A 15,410-nucleotide genomic window follows, 5' to 3' on the forward strand; every position below is an offset into this window, starting at 1 on the left:
AGAGGAAACCCATATTAATAGGATTAGGGATGCCACGGGAAACATCACAACACGTACCCAAGATATCCAAACAATTCTAACAGACTACTTTCAAAAGCTATACTCTCTAAAGGAAGAAAATATGGCAGAAATGGATGCATTTTTAGAGAAATACAAGTTGCCCAAACTGAGCAAAGAAGAAGTTAACCAATTAAATAAGCCAATATCCTATAACGAGATACAGGAAGCTATCAAAAGTCTTCCAACAAAAAAAGCCCAGGACCAGATGGATTCACAGCAGAATTCTGTAAGACCTTTAAAGAAGAACTAATACCCTTACTCCTCAAGCTCTTCAGAGAAGCAGAGAAGAAGAGAGCTATCCCAAACTCAAAATGTGATGCCAATATCACATTCATCCCCAAACCAGGCAAAGACCCAGCCAAAAAGGAGAATTACAGGCCAATTTCCTTGATGAACACAGATGCAAAGATCCTTAACAAGATTCTAGCTAACAGAATCCAGAAACACATAAAAAAAATCATACACTATGACCAGGTAGGCTTCATTCCAGAGATGCAGGGATGATTTAACATATGTAAGTCAATAAACGTAATCCAACACATCAACAGAGCCAAGGTCAAGAATCACATGATTATCGCCACAGATGCAGAAAAGGCCTTTGATAAAATTCAATATTCATTCATGCTAAAAGCTCTGGAGAAAATAGGAATAGAAGGAACATTTCTGAAAACAATAAAAGCCATTTATGACAGACCAATAGCCAATATTATACTTAATGGGGAAAAGCTACAACCAATTCTCCTAAAATCAGGAACAAGGCAAGGATGCCCACTGTCTCCACTCCTCTTCAATATAGTCTTAGAACCCTTAGCCAGGACAATAAGGCAAGAAAAAGACATTAAAGGGATCTGCATAGGGAAAGAAGAAGTTAAACTATCCCTTTTTGCAGACGACATGATACTATACCTCCACGATCCCAAAAACTCCATCCCCAAACTCTTAGAAATCATAAATCACTTCGGCAGAATAGCAGGATACAAAATAAACCCACAAAAATCAGTTGCCTTCCTATACACTGATAATGTACAGGAAGAGAGGGAAATAAAGGGAGCAACCCCATTCACAATAACCTCCCAAAAAATAAAATATTTAGGAATTAACCTAACCAAAGATGTAAAAGAACTATTTAATGAGAACTATAAAAAGTTAAAGAAAGAAATTGCAGAAGACACTAGGAAATGGAAAGACCTCCCATGCTCCTGGATAGGCCGACTTAATATAGTAAAGATGGTAATACTTCCAAAACTAATATACAAATTCAATGCAATTCCTATTAAAATCCCAATGACGTACATCACTGAAATACAGAAAACAGTCCAAAAATTCATATGGAACAACAAAAGACCTAGAATAGCCAAAACAAGTCTAGGGGATAAAGACAACATGGGAGGGCTACCCATGCCGAACTTCAAACTCTACTACAGAGCTATAATAACAAAGACAGCATGGTACTGGCACAAAAACAGACCCGAAGACCAATGGAACAGAATAGAAGATCCAGAAATAAATCCACAGGCCTACAGCCAGCTGATATTCGACAAAGGAGCCAAAGACATACAATGGAAGAAACACAGCCTCTTCAACCGCTGGTGCTGGGAAAACTGGGCAGCCACATGCAGAAAACTAAAAGTGGACCCCAGCCTATCACCATGCACCAACATCAACTCTAAATGGATTAAAGACCTTAACATTAAACCTGAATCTCTGAAACTACTGCAGGACAGAGTAGGAGAGACACTTGAACTAATAGGCACAGGAAGGAACTTCCTGAACAGAGTCCCAGGGTCACAACAAGTTGGAGAGAGACTCGACAAATGGGACTACCTTAAAATAAAAAGCTTCTGCACAGCTAAATCTATCGCAACTAAGCTAGAAAGACAACCAACTAATTGGGAAAAAATATTTACCAGCAATATATCAGACAAGGGGTTAACATCCTGTATATACAGGGAACTCAAGAAACTAATCCCTCCCAAACCTAACAAACCAATTACTAAATGGGCAAGGGAACTAAAGAGGGACTTCTCAAATGAAGAAATAAAAATGGCAAAGAAACACATGAGGAAATGTTCATCATCCCTGGTGGTGAAGGAAATGCAAATAAAGACAACCCTGAGATACCACCTTACCCCAGTCAGAATGTCCCACATCCACAAATCAGCCAACGACAAATGCTGGAGGGGATGTGGAGAAAGAGGAACCCTATTACACTGCTGGTGGGAATGTACACTTAAACAACCACTTTGGAAAGCAGACTGGAGGGTCCTCAGAAAGCTAAAGATTGGCCGGGCGCTGGTGGCTCACGCCTGTAATTCTAGCTACTCAGGAGGCTGAGATCTGAGGATCGCGGTTCAAAGCCAGCCCGGGCAAGAGAGACTGTGAGACTCCTATCTCCAATAAACCACCAGAAAACCGGAAGTGGCGCTGTAGCTCAAGTGGTAGAGTGCTCGCCTTGAGCTGAAGAGCTGAGGGACAGCACCCAGGACCAGAGTTCAAGCCCCATGGCCGACCAAAAAAAAAAAAAAGAAAGCTAAAGATTGACCTCCCTTACGACCCAGTCATACCACTTCTAGGCATCTACCCTGAACAACAGGAACCAATACACAAGGACACGTGCACCTCCATGTTTATTGCAGCACTGTTCACAATAGCTAGGATATGGAAACAACCTAGATGCCCCACCACAGATGAATGGATCCAAAAATTGTGGTATCTATATACAATGGAATATTATGCAGCCATTAGAAATGACAAAATAATGGCATTTGCAGGGAAATGGATGGAGCTAGAAGGAATCATGTTGAGCGAGGTAAGCCAAGAACGAAGAGACAAACGGTACATGGTCTCCCTGATAAGTGGATGCTAAATCCAAAATGTTAGGTGATACAACAAAACTAACAGGACTTAAGAAACAAAGAACTCCCACTCATCTGGTTGAAACACTACTAAATATCCCCATGCTGCTGAGCACATATATGGTATATAACATGTCAACACCGTTATATGTTACAGACTGTGATAGACAATTTGCTCCAGGAAAGTTAGAATGAACTTGTGACTTTAAATGAGCATCATTATTCCACAATACTGTGAAATTCTGGAAATTATGTAATCACTTAATCACAAAAAAAAAAAAACCTCAGGGAAGGGAGGGAGGGAGGGGATGGTAGGGGGAAAACAATGGAGGGGGTAACAATGTTCAAGAGGAAGTGTACTCATTACCTCACTCATGTAACTGTAACCCTCTGTATAGTATCTTTACAATAAAAAAAAATAAAAAAATAAAGACAGCCCAGGTAGAAAAGTCCGTGAGATTCTCCAATTAACCAGCAAAGAGCCGGAAGTGGAGCTACAGCTCAAGTGGTGGAGGGCTAGTCTTGAGCACAAAAGTTCAGAGATAGTGCTTATGCCCTGAGTACAAATCTCAAGAGTAGCGCGTGCGCATGCATATGTGTGTACGTGCACATGCACACGTGCACGGGCACACGCGTGCACATACACACACACACACACACAGAAACAAAAATTACCCCCCCCCCCACACACACCCACTGAAAAAAAAAAAAACTGTACTAACATCTAAACAACGAGGATTTCTCAGGGCTGGGAAGGTGGCTCAGTAGTATAGTGCTTGCCTTGCATGCCTGAGGCCCTGGGTTTGATTCCTCAGCACCACATAAGAAAAAATAAAAAAGCCAGAAGTGGCGCTGTGGCTCAAGTCATAGAGCACTAGCCTTGAGCTGAAGAGCTGAGGGAAAGCGCTGAGGCCCAGAGTTCAGGCCCCACTACTGGCAAAAATAAATAAATAAATAAAGGAGGATTTCTCAGACATTAGCCAAAGCACAAACCAAGGAGGAACAGTTAAATAATGTGTTCAGAGCAAGAGATCCTATGTCAAGTGATAGGCCACAGACCCGCATCTGGAAGAGTTACACATAACATGCCATTTAATGACCCCTAAGATGTAAAATTAAAGCATGAAGCTCAATAAGATAAGCTTTTACATTTTTAATTATAAAGGTGATATGTAGCGGGGTTACAGTTACATAAGTCAGGTGAAGAGTACATTTCTTTCTGGACAATGTCATCCCTTTCCTTGCTCCCTTCCATTTTTCTCTCCAATCTCCATCCATAACTTGTATAGTGCATGTTCAACACAGCATCCAGTACCACTGCTGCATTTGTTCACCCTTTGTCCCTCCACTTCGGTCCCTCCCTTACCTTCCAAAGACAGATAAACGGACAAACAAGACAAAGGAAAGGGCATGCTCCTCCAAGGAAAAGATAGAATATCTCTAATATCTTCTTTAAGAAAGGAAAAAAGAGCTGTCTATAATCCTAACTATTCAGGAGGCTGAGATCTTAGAATCATGGTTGAAAGCCAGCTCTGGTAGGAAAGTTTGTGAGACTCCAATTAACCAGCAAAAAGCCTGGAAGTGGAGCTGGAAGTGGCTCAAGTGGTAGAGCATTAGCCTTGAGCTGAAGAGCTGAGTAACAGTGCTAGGCCCTAAGTTCAAACCCCACAATCAACAAAAGAAAAAGAAAAAAAAAGCAACTGGGGAAATATAGAAAAATTCGGAAGTGGCGCTGTAGCTCAAGTGGTAGAGCGCTCGCCTTGAGTTGAAGAGCTGAGGGACCACACCCAGGCCCAGAGTTCGAGCCCCACGACCGACAAAAAAAAAAAAAAAAAAAAAAACTATATAGAAAAATTCAACACTTTAACTTTGTGTACATAGTTGTTTTATTTCTCTAGAAATTTTCCTTTCTTTACTCCAAAATAAAAAGTATTTGAAAAAAATCTCATTAAAATACTTAACACATATTTTGTGTGTGTGTGCCAGTCCTGGGACTTGAACTCAAGGCCTGGGGACTGTCCCTGAGCTTTTATGCTCACGGATACTTAGCTCAACCACTTTGCCACAGCCACACTTCTGGCTTTTTGGTAGTTAATTGGAGATCAAAATCTCACAGTTTCTTGCCTGAGCTGCAATCGTGAGATCTCAGTCTCCTAAGGAACTGGAATTACAGATGTGAGCCACCAGTGCCCAGCCTTAAAGCATTTTTTTTATTTTTTTATTTTTTTGTCGGTCGTGGGGCTTGAACTCTGGGCTTGGGTGCTGTCCTTGCGCTCTTCAGCTCTACCGCTTGAGCCACAGTGCCACTTCCGGTTTACTGGTGGTTTATTGGAGATAAGGGTCTCACAGGCTTTCCTGCCTGGGCTGGCTTTGAACCTCGAGCCTCAGATCTCAGCCTCATGAGAAACTAGGATTACAGGCGTGAGCCACCGGTGCCCGGCTTAAAGCACATTTTTATTTATTTTATTTATTTATTTTTTTTGGGTCCAGTCATGGGGCCTGAACTCTGGGCCTGGGCGCTGTCCCTCAGCTCTTCAGCTCAAGGCTAGCGCTCTACCACTTGAGCCACAGCGCCACTTCCGGCTTTTTTTCTTTTGCTTATGTGGTGCTGAGGAATCGAACCCAGGGCCTCATGCATGCAAGGCAAGCGCTCTACCACTGAGCCACCTTCCCAGCCCTAAAGCACATTTTTAAAGGAATGGTGTTGTTTAATCTGGAAAGAAGAGACTCGAAGAAGTTGAGAGGTGTTCTGACGTGAAAGTATAGACTTGTCTTCAAAGACCTTAAACATGGGAATCCAGCAGACAGCCAATTCACAGCCACTTCCCTATGTGAAGGCCCCTTTCAAAGCATGTCTGGTACCCACATGGCTCTACAAGTTTCCACCTCCTATTAGAGACCACTACTGAAAAACTGGTAAGGGGAATCTAGGCCAAGATCAAGGAGGACTCTTGTTGCCCCAGCATCTGTCACTAAGATTACATGCTTCTGCAGGAACAGGCCCCACCTGTGAGGTGCCTTTCATGCCACAAAGGAAGCAAGACATTTCTTGTCATTCTGGGAGTCTTTCCCTAACTCTAACCAACCACGTACCTGCCCCTGCCACATCAGCTATCACATACAGTGGCAACTATTCACCTGAAACTTTCCAGTAGACTTCAAAGATTTTCATGTCCATAGGCATAACATTATAGATCAGACACCCAGCAGCACTGGTGGAGTGGAGTTGGTAGAGGAATGTGTATATTATAGTAGCTACCATTTTAGTCAGATGCCAAAAAAGCATATTGGAGTACCCTGAATTTTAATAGATTTTCTTTTCTTTTTTTGGGGGGGGGGGAGGGTCCAGTCGTAGGGCCTGAACTCTGGGCCTGGGCGTTGTCCCTCAGCTCTTCAACTCAAGGCTAGCGCTCTACCACTTGAGCCACAGCGCCACTTCAGACTTTTTTCTTTTTGCGTATGTGATGCTGAAGAATTGAACCCAGGGCCTCATGCATGCAAGGCAAGCACTCTGCCACTGAGCCACCTTCCCAGCCCCGAATTTCAATAGATTTTTCCAAATTTATACTATGAAATTTCAAGGAGTCACATAGTAAGAACCTGATAGAAGAAGAAAAAAAGGGGAAGAGGAGGAAAAGAAGAAAGAAATGGGGGAGTGGGGAAGAAAATTCAAAATCCCAACCTAGGAACTAGAGGTATAGCTCAAGTGGGAGAGCACCAGCCTTGAGTAGCAAAAGCTAAGCAAGAGTGTGAATCCTTGAGTTCAAGGTCACTCATAGCACACACACACACACACACACACACACACACACACACACACACACACACACACACACACACACACACACACACACACCCCTCATGCTAACTTACTTTGAGACTTATGTTTTTCTGATACATTTGTTAAGCTACTTAATGATGTTCTCTCAATTAATTCCTTAATATCCAACATGGCAGTTCCTGCCAAAGAAGCTGTTGTTCTTGAAGTACTTCGTCTAGAAAATCCAGAGAGAAAAGTTAAGGGACACAAAATGTGCAGGGGCCAGATGTACGAATCTATTTTCTACACAAAATTACAGCAGATTTTTAAAAATGTGATCATGGTCCTCTTACCCAGTGATTCTCAAGTTAAATATACAGAGGAACATCTGGGACTCCTGACAAATAAAATATGTACTTCACGAACCTGAGGAAGCCTGAAATTCCCCAGATGATGACAAGGCAGTCTGCAGACCACATGACACCTTCAAGGGACAAACCAATAGGAAATTTCACGGAAAATAACATGCTGTGGGTTTTTTTTTTAATGTATCAAAAAGTATAAGAGATCTAGAAATTCACTTACTGGAATTATCCATGACATGTATAGGAAAAAATTAACTGTATTAATGGAACTAAAAGGAAGGTCTAATTAAGTGTAAGGATTTGTCATTATCATGGACAGAGAAACCTGACAACAAAATGAATGTCAAGCCAGGCACTGGTGGCTCATGACTGTAATCCTAGCTACTCAGGAAGCTAAGATCTGAGGATTGTGGTTCAAAGTCAGCCCAGGCAGGAAAGTCTGTGAAACTCTTTTTTTTTTTTTGTCGGTCATGGGGCTTGAACTCTGGGCCTCAGCACTGTCCCTCAGCTCTTCAGCTCAAGGCAAGCACTCTACCACTTGAGCCACAGTGCCACTTCCAGTTTTCTAGTGGTTTATTGGAGATAAGAGTCTCTCGGACTTTCCTGTCCGGGCTGGCTTTGAACTGAGATCCTCAGATCTCAGCCTCCTGAGTAGCTAGGATTACAGGCATGAGCCACGGGCGCCCGGCTGTGAAACTCTTATCTTCAATAAACCACCAGAAAACCATAAGTGATACTTTGGCTCAAGTGGTAGCGCACTTGCCTTAAGCTGAAGAGCTCAGGGACAGTGCCCAGGCCCAGAGTTTAAGCCACATGACTGACAAAAAAAAAATTTTAATGTCAATTCTGCCCAAATTAACCTATACATTCAATGCAAAAACCATTTTTGTGAGAGGTTACAGCAAGAAGGATGTAAAGTATCTCCATTTTGGCTCTGTGAATGAGAACAATCTGTTGTCAAGGAGGAAACTAGATTCTAAAGAAAGAAAGAGGAAGGGAGCAAGAAACCACAAGGGAGGTGAAGGGACCCAGAAAGCTAAAAGCAACTACCCCAGTGGGAGAAAAGCAACAAGGAGAGCTGAGCCAGTATCTGGCTCCCTGATTGTGAGAAGAGAAATGGAGGACTGAAACAGAAGGCAAAATTAGATGGTCTGCCAACAGACTGTGAACTCTAGCTAGCCCTGGTTCTAGTACTGGAATTTTTGAGTCAGCAACTATCTGATCTAAGCCCTAGCCTTGGTAAAGAAAGGCATTCTGTGTCTCCTAGTTCCCCAGAGAACAAAGAGAAGTCACCATCTTGAGAGAAAAACTGTGGGGCTCTTCTGAGCCCCCTGGAGACTCTGCTACTAGGCAAACTCAGCTCAATGATACAGTACAATGTGCCATAAGATTCAGGTGTAAGTCTGTCATAAGAGGTAGTCGAGGAGAGGAGTGCCTGACAGGACTCCACAGAGAGTCTGGCAGGAAGGGACAGGCTTGGGAAGCCTGGCTATGTTAGGTAGTAAAAGAGGCATGGGTCTGGTAGCTATTGTTTTTACCCATAAAGAACTGTAATGGAAACTCATCTGGCTGGAGGCCACCATTACAGGCAGCTAAGACCCCAAAACACAGCTGGTCCAGAGGTTAGCAGTGAAAAACCTAGGAACCTTCTGGCCACAGAGCTGAGGCACCCCACAGCTACATAGACAGACACACACTCCACCCAGGAGAGATCCGCACAGCCTGAGGTCAGGGCATCATGGTCCTCTGAGAAGTACCACTGTGCAGAGCCTGCTCCTTGCTTGTACACTGACTCTGAGAAGACAGAGCCCTCACACCCAAATCTAAAGAAAATGATTTCCCTGCAGGGAGGTACACACACACACACACACACACACACACACACACACACACACAAATGATAGAAAATTCATACTTTTATATAAGACTTTGTTGCTCTTTTGATTAAATTTTGTATTTGTTTAACTATATGGATTTCTTCTTGAATAGCTGAGATAGGCCATTTACTTTTTAGTTTTTACTTTTTAGTGTAGGGCATTTACCTGCTGCCATTTTTGTTGTTGTTGTGGGGCTTGAACTCTGGGCCTGGGCACTGTCTCTTAGCACTTCAGCTCAAGGCTAGTGCTCTACCACTTGAGCCACAGCGCCACTTCTGGCTTTTTCTGCTTATGTGGTGCTGAGGAATTGAACCCAGGGCCTCATGTATGCAAGGCAAGCACTCTACCACTGAGCCACCTTCCCAGACCCAAGTGCTTTTTATCTTGAAATTCAACAAACAGAAAGGATAAGCATAGAATAATGTATCTATGTAGCCATGTCACTGTGAATAACAATTTCTTGCATATTTAACCATTTTAATTCCTGTTTGATATTTACTTGTCTGTTGCTATACAAAACCGATCAAAGGAAAGTAAGCTTGTTTTACAAGCTGTATGCCTAAAAGCAGGTACTACTATTTATTTTACTGGCTTTTTTAAGTGATTCACTTTTGTAAGAATCAGATGGCATTATGTTTGTTGTACAATGCCATATTGGTATATGACATAACAGGAAACAGTATTATATGACATATTTATAAATACTGTAAAGAAAATATTGTGTTTCATGCATTTAGAAACTGGTTGTTTAAATTCTCCCAAATGGGTTGACCTTTGCTTTGCAGACACCTGTCCATACATTATGGTGAGCCTTACCAGCACAGAATAAATGTAATGTGGAAGTCTATTTCTAAATTCTGTTCCCTTGGAAGCAATTGCCAGGTCATCATAATTCTGACTTTCCTCCAGTAATGTTAACTTTTAAAATTAATTTTCAGTAAAGAAAATTTTAACTTAAAAAAAAAAAAGCGGTACAGCCAGGCACCAGGGGCTCATGCCTGTAATCCTAGCTACCAGAGAGGCTGAGATCTGAGGATTGTGGTTTAAAGCCAGCCCCACCAGAAAACCGGAAGTGGCACTGTGGCTCAAGTGGTAGAACACTAGCCTTGAGCTAAAGAGCTGAGGGACAGCGCCCAGGCCCTGAGTTCAAGCCCTACAAGAAGAAAAAAGTCCTCTGCATGTTACCTATTGGTAACTTATGAAAATATATGATAACTATACTAAACATTAAATGTCATTATCAAACTGCTAAAATGAAATTCTAATGTTTACCATTTACTGGGACAGGCCATCTCATGCACTGAACTTCCTTCATGGGAAATACATCTATTGTTAAGCATTTCTGTTGTGTTGACCATTTTAAATTGACATATGATATGGCCTTTTTTTTCCGGTCAGTCATGGGGCTTGAACTCTGGACCTGGGCACTGTCCCTCAGCTCTTCAGCTCAAGGTGAGTGCTCTACCACTTGAGCTACAGCGCCACTTCTGGTTTTCTAGTGGTTTATTGGAGATAGGAGTCTCACGGACTTTCCTGCCTGGGCTGGCTTTGAACCGTGATCCTCAGATCTCAGCCTCCTGAGTAGCTAGGATTATAGGCATGAGCCACCGGCGCCTGGCTTGACATGTGATGTGGTATGTATGTGCCTATTATGTGAAAAGGAATCACAAAATACATGTGTAATAACTTTCCAACCTTTCAGGATTCAGTTAGATACAGATGAAGTACTTCATTATTTTTAAATAGTCATTATAGAAATCAAACGAGATAAATCAAATGAGACAATAAAAGTACAATGGGGCCGGGCACTGGTGGCTCACACCTGTAATCCTAGCTATTCAGGAGGCTGAGATCTGAGGATCATGGTTCAAAGCCAGCCCGGGCAGGAAAAGTCTGTGAGACTCTTTTTTATTTTTTTTTAATTGTGAAAATACCATACAGAGGAGTTACAATTACATAGGCAAGATAATGAGTACATTTCTTATCCAGCATTGTTGCCTCCTCCTTTGTTTCCACTTCCCATCCCTTCCCATTCCCCCCCCCCATACTCCCCTCTGTGAGACTATTAACTCCAGTAAACCACTCAGAAAACCAGAAGTGGAGCTGTGACTCAAGTGGTAGAGTGCTTGTCTCGAGCTGAAGAGTTGAGTGACAGGACCCAGGCCCAGAGTTCAAGCCCCACAGACAAAAAAAAAGTGCAATGGGGGTAGGGTAAGCTAGAGAAAACAAAGGAGGGGTAATGATGTTTGACAAGAATTGTGCTCATTTCCTTACTTATGTAACTGTAAAACCCTCTGGGGGTAGGGGGATAGGAAGGGATGGGAAGGGGAAACAAAGGAGGAGGCAACAATGCTTGATAAGAAATATACTCATTACCTTGCCCATGTAATTGTAATCCCTCTGTATGGTATTTTCACAATAAAAAAAATTTTAAAAAAACTCTGTACACCACTTTTATAATAAAATTAAATTTAAAAGTACAATGCTTGACACATCCATGCAAATATAAGCTTCCCTTTCTCTCCCTATTCCTTTCATTTGCTTGGATTCAACTTAGCCAGAAGTACTAAAATTAAAATAATAATAATAATGAAAAGAAGATGATGAAGAAGAGGAGGAGGAGGAGGAGGAGGAGGAGGAGGAGGGGAGGAGGAGGAGGTGGAGGAGGAGGAGGAGGAGGAGGAGGAGGAGGAGGAGGAGGAGGAGGAGGAGGAGGAGGAGGAGGAGGAGGAGGAAGAGGAAGAGGAAGTAGTACATGACTCAGAGTAGGACCAATACAAGAGTTCCCATCTCCCCTAATGACATGGTCCATCCTTACCGAAATGGAGAAAGATCATCCATTTTGAGTGACTTTTCATACTCTTCACTGTTCTTAGAAGAAATTTCAAGGTCTGTTTGGTGGGAACCTGGTAATATTAGCAGACGTCACCACATCTATTGTTCCATGCTAGTTCTCTAAGAAAGGAGGCTCCTTACACATTTCTAATGCATCTCTGCGGCAGAAAGCCTGGCACACATTCAGTAACAATGATTTCAAAGGATCGTTAACAATAACTAAGTGAATGAATATATACAGACCAGACTGATTCTGTTGGACAAATGGGAGCAAGCATAGTCTTGCGTGACTTTATTTATTACATATGGAATTGTCCACTTTAGCACTTTAACATGGTTAGGCAAATTGCAATCCCATCTGCAGATGAAAGATGATCACATCAAATGTACTGTCATAGAAAGTTCTTTTTTTTTTTTTTGGGTCCAGTCATGAGGCCTGAACTCTGGGCCTGGGTGCTGTCCCTCAGCTCTTCAGCTCAAGGCTAGCGCTCTACCACTCAGCCACAGCGCCACTTCCGGCTTTTTTCTTTTTGCTTATGTGGTGCTGAGGAGTCGAACCCAGGGCCTCAGGCATGCAAGGCAAGCACTCTACCACTGAGCCAACTTCCCAGCCCTGTCATAGAAAGTTCTTAAGCAGAGAGGAAAGTACTTGTGATGACACATTAATAATCTCAGTATACAGAAATACTGAATGCATCCAGGGTAACCTAGAATGTTAAAAAAAAGAAAAAAGCCTAAGAGTGGGCACCAGTGGCTCATGCCTGTAATCCTAGCTACACAGGCAGCTGAGATCTGAGGATCTCAGTTCAATGCCAGCCTGGACAGGAAAGGCCTTGAGATCTTCTTTCCAGTTAACCACCAGAAAACTGAAAGTGGTGCTGTGACTCAAGCGGTAGAGCGCTTGCCTTGAGCTAAAGAGTTGAGGGACAGTGCTCAGGCCCAGAGTTCAAGCCTCATGACTGACAAAAAAAAAAAAAAAGCCCAAGAATGAAATCAGAGAAATTTGCTATAATATGGTAAATAAGATGTTAAGCTGATTGTAATTGGTGATAGAATGATTCTTTTTCCTGTCTTCTTTTACTTTTCATTACTATTCATTGGGTCTTTAAAAATACATAGCTGGAAATGTATGCATTATCCTGCCCATGTAATTGTAACCCCTCTGTACAATATGTTCTCAAATAAAATAAAATTAAATTAAAAAAAAATACATAGCTGGAAGTGACGCTGTAGCTCAAGTGGTAGAGTGCTCGCCTTGAGTTGAAGAGCTGAGGGACAGTGCCCAGGCCCAGAGTTCAAGCCCCACGACCGACAAAAAAAATAAAAAAATAAAAATAAAAATACATAGCTAATTTCTACCATTATAAAAGGTTATTTGTAAGTCATAAACCATATGAAAATACAAGAATAGAATCAACAGCCAAAAGTGGTGCATGCATGTTGTACCCACAGTTGTCTACTTACCTTGTTGAGACTGTGAGTGTTTTTCTGCCTTTTCTTTTGTTCCTGACAGATATTCCTTATCATACTTCTCTCTGACAGTGCTGACTCTCTCAGTATCCATTTCAGACATTTTTTTCTGATTTAAAACCAACATTCTTACTTCCTCTAGAACGCAGGAGAAAGGTCCACCGGCTTAGTGGATTAGAGATACCTACTGACCCCCCGGTGTATGCAGTCACTGCCTTCTGGTGGACATGAGACAGTGGATCCACAACGTGGGGTGGTGCTGTCCTCCAGGACAGCTGCCCCCAACCAGGAACCTCAAAGAGCAATAATGCCTGCTTTCAGCTGACAGTGGTGTCTGTCAGTGAAGTCACCGAGCACTTAGATGACACCTTTTCAGGAGTCACTGTCTTTTTTTTTTTTTTTTGGGGGGGGGGGGGTTCTGCTTATGTGGTACTGAGGAATCGAACCCAGGGCCTCATGCATGCAAGGCAAGCACTCTACCACTGAGCCACTTTCCCAGCCCAGGAGTCACTGTCTTGCTGGGGAGAACACAGCATTATGTCCCTGTTCTACGGGCAATGCATGGATCTGGCGCTTGAGTTTCTTGTGGTAGAGCTGGTCCATACCAGAATTTATCCCCAGTGAGGGGCAAAGCCAGGCTTGCACCAGAGCTCCTGTACCCACCACCTTCCCTTTTATTTTTTTGGCTGGTTGTGGGGCTTGAACTCTGGGCCTGGGCGCTGTCCCTCAACTCTTCATCCCAAGGCTAGTGCTCTACCACTTGAACCACAGGGCCACTTTTTCTGCTTATGTGGTGCTGAGGAATTGAACCCAGGCCTCATGTGTGCAAGGTGAGCACTCTACCCCTGAGCCACCTCCCTAACCCCTCCACCTTCCCTTCTATCAGCAACAGGGCATTGCAGGCTCTTGGCAGCAGTCAAGAGGGGATGGAAGGCATGAATGATGATAGCAGTAGCTACAAGAAAGAAGTGTGGGGCAGGGACCAGGAAAGGAAGTGAAATTTCATTCAGTTTTGAAGGGCAGCTAAAATCTGTGGAAAAAGAGATAGGAACCAAGATCCTTTGGAATATGGATTGTGCCTCAATGAAGAAGAGCCCTGTAACTTCAGGAACCAGGAGTTGTAGGAGCAGCACAGGATCAGAGCCTTGAGGAGAAAACCATAAAAAGCCTTTAGAGTCAAACTCAGAAGGATACACTTGGTCTTCTAAGGCACTGGGAAGCTGTGAAGTCTCAGAGCAATGAAGTGCCAGTATCACCGCGGTAACATGGGAAAGGCAGGCTATGGTGTCAGGAAGAAACACCACTCCACCTGCCCACCCTCCAACCCCAGAATGGAGTGAGCCAGACTGCATAAAGAGAAGCTGCATAACAGAGAACACCAAAGAGCATCAGCCAAGCACAGACTTCAGGCAAGTGGGAAGATGGGAGTCAACCCAATGAGAGCACAGGAAGGGCAAAATCAGATCTGAGGGTTTCTAGAATGTCCTCTCCACCCAGCACTGGGAAACCAAGAGGCTAAGCAGATGGAAGCAAAGTGAAATAGTAACTCTGGTACGGACATTCTACCAAGACCACTGGCCCCAGGGCATGATCTACCAAACAAAAACCCTTCCTCTATAGCAGGAAGCAGGCCTCCTGAGGGTGTTTCTGCACCCTTCAAGATGCAAGTGTCTGTAACATATCTCAGCAGGTGTCAGAAGACAGGACTACAGACAACAGGTGGGCTAGACCTACAGGAAAGCTGCTAACAGTGATTCTAGACAGACATCAGATGCCTTCAATTCTTTCTGCTTTCTGCCAGTCAAATTCTAAACTGTTCTACGAAGTGAATACATATGAGTCTTTTAGTGGTCAAGATATACATAAAGGAATAGTCAGTGATGCTAAGCTAGCGTCAGGCTTTGAGGAGAAGCAAGTGCCGTAGTCTTAGGAGCACTCAGGCCATGGGCTCTCTCTGCAGGGCCCAGAACATTCCTTCCTTTGGCCCATGATTCCATGCAGCCTTCTAGACATAGCCCCTACTGTTCCCTAGCCAGAAAGTTTTCCTGACCTCTTCTCCAGCACTCATATTGGAGTGCCAGTGTGGGCCCATCACTAGGCAAGGGAGTATGTCAGGGGGAGGGAGAACATGATTTGAGAACCTGTGTCTTCCCATTCACCTAGTTAAGAAAAAGATTCACAGCTAGGG

General features: G+C 43.2%; 1 protein-coding gene across 4 annotated transcripts in view; it reads right to left on the minus strand.

Annotated features, from left to right (window-relative positions):
• Positions 1–15,410, minus strand: part of Cfap92 (cilia and flagella associated protein 92 (putative)) — a 40,024-nt gene that overhangs the window by 10,943 nt on the left and 13,671 nt on the right. For 2 of the 4 annotated variants that reach the window (XM_042670326.1, XM_042670327.1), the window contains exons 5-7: positions 13,217–13,360; positions 11,736–11,823; positions 6,789–6,910 (exon numbers count right to left, since the gene is read on the minus strand). In XM_042670326.1, the coding sequence (XP_042526260.1) occupies positions 6,789–6,910; positions 11,736–11,823; positions 13,217–13,360 (354 nt within the window). The remainder of the gene's footprint in view (positions 1–6,788; positions 6,911–11,735; positions 11,824–13,216; positions 13,361–15,410) is intronic. The other 2 variants (XM_042670328.1, XM_042670329.1) reach the window with 1 other exon arrangement.

Source organism: Dipodomys spectabilis, unplaced genomic scaffold (assembly GCF_019054845.1).
Source record: "Dipodomys spectabilis isolate Male_0828 unplaced genomic scaffold, ASM1905484v1 ptg000541l, whole genome shotgun sequence".
Taxonomy (NCBI): Eukaryota; Metazoa; Chordata; class Mammalia; order Rodentia; family Heteromyidae; genus Dipodomys; species Dipodomys spectabilis.